We start from the raw sequence: 6,065 nt of genomic DNA on the forward strand, positions 1-6,065 counted from the left end.
AATAAATTAAATTTAAATTATGGCACATGAAGAACATTAGAAAGGGAGAGATTAGGAGAAAAACACAGAGTGCCAGTATGAGTTATAGGAACAGTGTCACCATTTGGAAGCTTAATGGGGCATGGCTGATTAACAAGTTGAATATTATCAAAAGAAAACAAATTGGAAGTCATATGATCTGAGGCACGTGAATCAATAATCCACTCAATTTTAGAAAAAAGAAGCAGAATGACAAGAGGCAAGGTTACCAGCAAAATTGGTAGGGTTGGTGTTTGATGGCGATAAAAGATCCAAAAGTTGATAGTATTGTTCGCTGGCGAGGCCAGGGACAGCAATCTTAGAAGAAGTTGAAGAACTCGTGATAGTGTTTGCAGCCATTGAAGAACCATATTTTCCATCGAGTGTTCCACGAGATTGAGATTTGTTGCTGGGATAACTGTCGGCCTATAATAGTGGGCTTTCCAATGACCATCATGGCCATAGTGGTCACATTTAGGTCAACCACGCCCTCGCCCCTTGCTATCAAGAGGATGAGAAAAATTACAAGGAACTGCCATGGCAGCAGATTATGTTGGAACACTAGAAATATAAAGAAGGTGCTACTTCTCTTCTTGATGCAAAATTGAATAGACCTTGGTAACATAAGGTAAAGGATCCATGGCCAAAATTTGGCTACGAATTGAAGCATATGAGTCATGTAACCCCATCAAAAACTGAGAAACACGCTCAGTGTCTTGTGTTCAAGTTAATTCTTTTAAGACACCACAAATGCACTGTGGTGTGGAGGCAAGTATGACGAGTTCATCCCAATGACCTTTTAAGTGTTGTAAAATACATAGAGATGGTCATGGAGCCTTGGGTGAGAGTAGCAATGTCACGCTTCAACTTGAAAATTCTAAGATTGTTACTTTGAGAGAAACAATCCTCAAGATCTAGGCATACATCACGGGGGCATTCATGATAGATCAAATTGTGAACAATGGATTTATCAATGGAGTTGAGGATCCATGATAAGATCGTATCACTGCAACGTTCCCACAACTGAATTTCTGCTAAGGAGGACGTTGGTTTGTGAAGGGTACCATTAACGAAACCAAACTTATTTTTGGCATTTAAGCCCACTTTCATGGCCCTCTTCCAAGTAGGATAATTGTCACCATTCAGAAGGGTGGAGACTAGGATGTCACCAAGTTGATCAGTAGAATGGAGAAAATATGGAGAAGAAAAGTTCGGAATTGATGGGGATATTGGATTGGAGGAGGAGACTTCTGAAGATGTGATGTTGGACATGATTGTAGGCAAAAAAAAAATTCAGACGATGTTGAAAAAACAATATACGCAGAGAACCTAATCTGATAGCATGTTAAAGTTGAAGAATGACGCTTTTCTATATAAAATATTCAACGTTACAGTTTGTATATAATATATGAGAAAGGGAACAAGATCGCATGACTAATTCCAAGAATAATGCCTAAATATATGCTAACAAAAAATAATGTCTAAATATCTGCTCTAATAACTGTACAATAATCTATAGATGGAAGGTGAAGATATTTCTCTAATAAAAGGAGTCACAAAACTTGATTACTTCTAGAAAAATAGTTTAATGATAAATTGATAATAAAGCCGCTTAAGTCTTATATTAAAGGTTTTGCTTTTAAATATTGTAATCGATGAGAAAGGATATAAATTGGAAAATGGATTATATCATGAAGAATAATAACAATGAAAATGATGGTGAAATCTAAGAATCAAGTGTTCACTGCATTCCCCAACCATGGGATTGCTATGTTTGCACAATATTTTGAGGAAAAGAAATCCAGTGGATGATTAGCGTTTCCTTTCTTATTACTGGCAAAGGAGGCCGTAGAAAAGTTTCATTGATGTGCTTGGAACAGTTGTGTTTTTTTGAAGGCCCAAACGGTCAATGCCACTTGCTAGCAGGCACATAAACTGCACATGACTACTTCAAACTGCTAGCTTGCGTCGTTGGTGGGTTCTACCCACAGACCTTTTTCTTCAAACTACTGTTTCCCCTCCCCCCTACTGTGGAGAAGAAGACAACAGCTCCAAAACATTCACAGCTAGCACCTCCATTCACTTGTTTCTCATCGACATTTCCACACTCACGAAAGACGTTTCCAAATCAAATCCTGACATTTTTCCTTTCTTATCTCTTCACCACCCCCTAAAGCAAAATGTGTCACTGCATATCTTCTCCTCCACATATAATATTTCTACTGTTTCTAACCTTTTGCGCTCCATGCTTGGCCCTCAACCCTAGGATCCAACTTCACTTATAGCACGTTCAATGTACTTCTTTACATTCATATTCTATATATACATAGACAGTTAGACACAACTCTTCCTCCCAAGTCCCAACTGTGCTTCTCTCTCTCTCTCTCTCTCCACCTGTTCAGTGCTTTCCTCGCACTACAAGAGCCTCTGCATCCAGCCCTCCAGCTCCATTTTCAAGAAGAAGAAGAAGAAGGAGAATGAATGGGTATTCGAAGATTGGATTCGTTAGAAGTAGTAAATCAAGATCAATGGATTTGTCAGATCTGCTGGCTTCTTTTCCTCGAACCCCAAAACCAATCTCAAGCACTACCCCAAAACCCACATCTACCCACCAAGAATCAAAACAGAGCAATGCCAATATCAGCACCAAGGACCTCAGCACACATGAGTATGCGGCGTCAGAGCAAGAAGATGAAGTAGGGCTGAACAATGGTGAGAGATTTGGTGTGATCCTGAGCAGAAACTGCTCTGTTTCTTCAAGCACTTCCTCCCACAGATCCAGGTTTGAGACGCAGAGCGCAGCACTTCCTTCTACAGTGAAGAGGGCTTTCTCCATGAGAAGATCTTCCTCTGTTTCAGAGAGGTATTGCAGGATCCATGACCAGTGTGCGTCCCTGGCTTCTCCCATTGACGATGAAGCCATGGAAACAATGCACGCAAGATCTGTGAAAAAGAAACACAGGGGAGGCAAGATCATAAAAGCCTGCAAGCGTTTTTTGGGACTTTAATTAATAGTTTCAGGTATTAATGGATCTGCTTTTGATCCAGCTTCGAATAATTGCATGCTTGCAGAAATTAAAGTCAGCTCACGCCCCAGCCTTTGTAATTCGATTCCCTTCTCTTCCCCACTTTTAATTATTATTATTAATTTGACGAGTTTTGGATTTTTGAGTTGGAGAAAAAGGTGAATTTATGAATGCACGGTATCATACTATCAGTATAAGGCATGTGATAGGATTAATGGCCGATACATCTCTTTATATTTTAAGTATGAAGATGCTGTAGCAGTAATTAATGAGAAGTAAAATAAAAGAACAATCATTGCCACTATCCAAAATGAGGCTCTTCAGCCACTGGACTTTACTGTTCCGATGGGTCCTCCTTCCCTTTGCAAGATGGGTTCAATAATTTCTTGCAGACAGGGCTGATCTATGTTGGGTTGGAAAGTTTATGGTCAAACCATCTCTCTCACTCTCTCTCTCTCTCTCTCTACGCATATAAAATGTTTTCTTGACTAGGGGTACTTGAACAAGAAAAGAAAGTCTTCTATGAACAAGAAAAGAAAGTCTTCTATTTGAATCATAACTTAACAAATAATTTCTTAAGTCATTTTAGACTACCGACCAGTCTGCGACGCTGAAATTAGCTGCCCTTTCTTTGGGGCGAGGAGGTTGCTCTGCGGGTAGAGAGTATAGTTATAACCTATTATTATTTTATATGGTCAAGTTGGTTGTTCTCAGGGTGTACAAATAATACTACTTATATCTATTCTATTAATGTTTAACTGTATCATTGAACTGGAAATAAAAAATTATATGACATTGAAATTTAGGATCCTTTAGAACATTTTATATAATATATATATATATATATATATATATATTTCTTTGAGAAAAATTATTGTATAAAAAGGTACTTATTTAAAAGTAATTTACAGATACTTATTATATGTATTTTTTTTAAAAAAAATTTGAAAATATTTATTTTCCTAAAAAAAATAGCTTGAAAAGGCACTTCTTTTTAAAACAAGTATTTATATGTATTAAATACAACTTATTGACACAAGTACCTACTTTAAATATTTTTCATAATAAGTACTTGTTTTTTAAAATGTTCTAAGCCCCGTTTGGGAGCACTTAAAAAAGGTGTTTACAGAACTTATCATTTAAAATAAGTATTTTTATAAAATGAACAAAAAAATTGGTGTTTGGCTTATACTATTATAAACATTTATTTGTAAAATGTGTTTTTTCAGAACTATCTTTTTTAGAACTATTTAAGTGAATTTTGATAAATAATTTAAGATAACTTTTTGATCACTTATAAGTAACACTATTCATAAGTGAGATTAATTTTATAAATATAAGAAAAATTAGTTACTATTTTATAATTTAAAAATACATTAAAAGATAATCATAAAATTTTTTATTATGTATTATACATATATATATATATATATATATAATTTATGAACCTCGACACTCAACCCAGTAATGACATGTGTGCCCTTTTTTTTTCTTTTTACGGGCCCCACAGTTTTTTATTTTATTTTTATATATTATGATTTCCCCCCTCCTCTCACTCAGCAAAGGTAGAGGGGACCCACGCGTCACTAATTTTAAATTTACCTTTTAAACTCTTCTCTCTCTCTCTCTCTCTCTCTCTCTCTCTCTCTCTCTCTCTCTAGTCCCATGTGAACCCCACTAAATCCCTCTCTTCTGTGATTCCATTAGTTTTTTAAAAATTTATTTTAAAAAATATTTTCTTTTACTATGAACAAAATTTAAAAATTCCAACATTATGAATTCCACCAAATAATTTTTTTTTTATTTAAAAAAATGATCTCAACTCAATAACTTTTCATAACTTTCTTTTTCAATACTCTTATATTATAAAATTCATTCAAATTATTAGTTAAAAAATGATTACAACTCAACAATTTACCATCAATTTGTTTCTCAATACTTTTATATTATAAAATTAATGCAAATTATTAATTCCTAATTTCTTTATCAATGGTTTATATTTACATCTACTAAAAGTATATAACTAATTTTAATTTATATTATTCAACATATATATCTATATACATATATATATATATATATATATATATATACTGTGTTACATTTCTGTTACATATATTATATATAATAAAATTAACATAAACGATTGGAAATATTTTTAAAATATTTAATATAACATATATAGTATAATATAATTTTTCTCTACTAAAATTACAAAATTAATTTTCTTTAATATTATTCAGAAATATAAAGCTATATATGTTGTGTTACATTTATATTTACATATATTATATGCATTATAATTAGAATAAGTGATTGTTTTCTCACTTACCTTCCACGAACAAGTTCTAACATCAAAACATTACAATTATGTACAAATATATATATATATATATATATATTTATATATAAATGCATAAACGCATGTAATTTAATAAGTGTTCAACTTTCCATATGTTATAAACTAAAATATTTAAACTTTGCTCAAATTTTACATTTTAAATCTTCAATCAATATTATTATGATTTATATTTGTATTTAATTTTTTTAATTAATTTTTACAATTAAATTGATCCATCGCAAATAAATTTATGTACATGTCCGTAATACATTTAGAGTTTTATGTACTACTTGCAATTTTTATAAAGATTATATTATTCATATGGATTTTTCAATATTTGTCAATTATATTGAACAAATAATATAAAAAATCATGTGTTAAATTATGATATTATTGTTAAAACCAATCATTGAAATATATATATGACAATTAATCTTACTAAAGATATACAAATAAGGTATGCCTAAATAATGTTTGTATTTTGTGTCATAAAGGTAATGTTTAATGAAATAGTATATTCCAAATATGTTTTTCTTATGCACCTTTACTAATATAAGGTTGTATTTACATTCAAGTTACATGCTAAAATGATATATTTGTTGCAATTTTATATTGTCAGTGTTAACCTAGGTGGCTACACTATCATATTTAATGTGTTTTAATGCTATTAACCTATTTGT

General features: G+C 32.2%; 1 protein-coding gene across 1 annotated transcript; it reads right to left on the reverse strand.

Annotated features, from left to right (window-relative positions):
• Window positions 1-801: 801 nt before the first annotated feature.
• LOC131163445 (uncharacterized) lies at window positions 802-1,290 on the reverse strand. The gene has a single exon (XM_058120032.1). It carries the CDS (start codon window positions 1,288-1,290, stop codon window positions 802-804), a length of 489 nt encoding a protein of 162 aa, XP_057976015.1.
• Window positions 1,291-6,065: the final 4,775 nt, after the last annotated feature.

This window comes from Malania oleifera, chromosome 9 (genome assembly GCF_029873635.1).
Source record: "Malania oleifera isolate guangnan ecotype guangnan chromosome 9, ASM2987363v1, whole genome shotgun sequence".
NCBI lineage: Eukaryota > Viridiplantae > Streptophyta > Magnoliopsida > Santalales > Ximeniaceae > Malania > Malania oleifera.

Coding starts and splice junctions, on each gene's coding strand:
- LOC131163445 (XM_058120032.1), bottom strand. CDS start 1,290: ATGTCCAACATCACATCTTCAGAAGTCTCCTCCTCCAATCCAATATCC.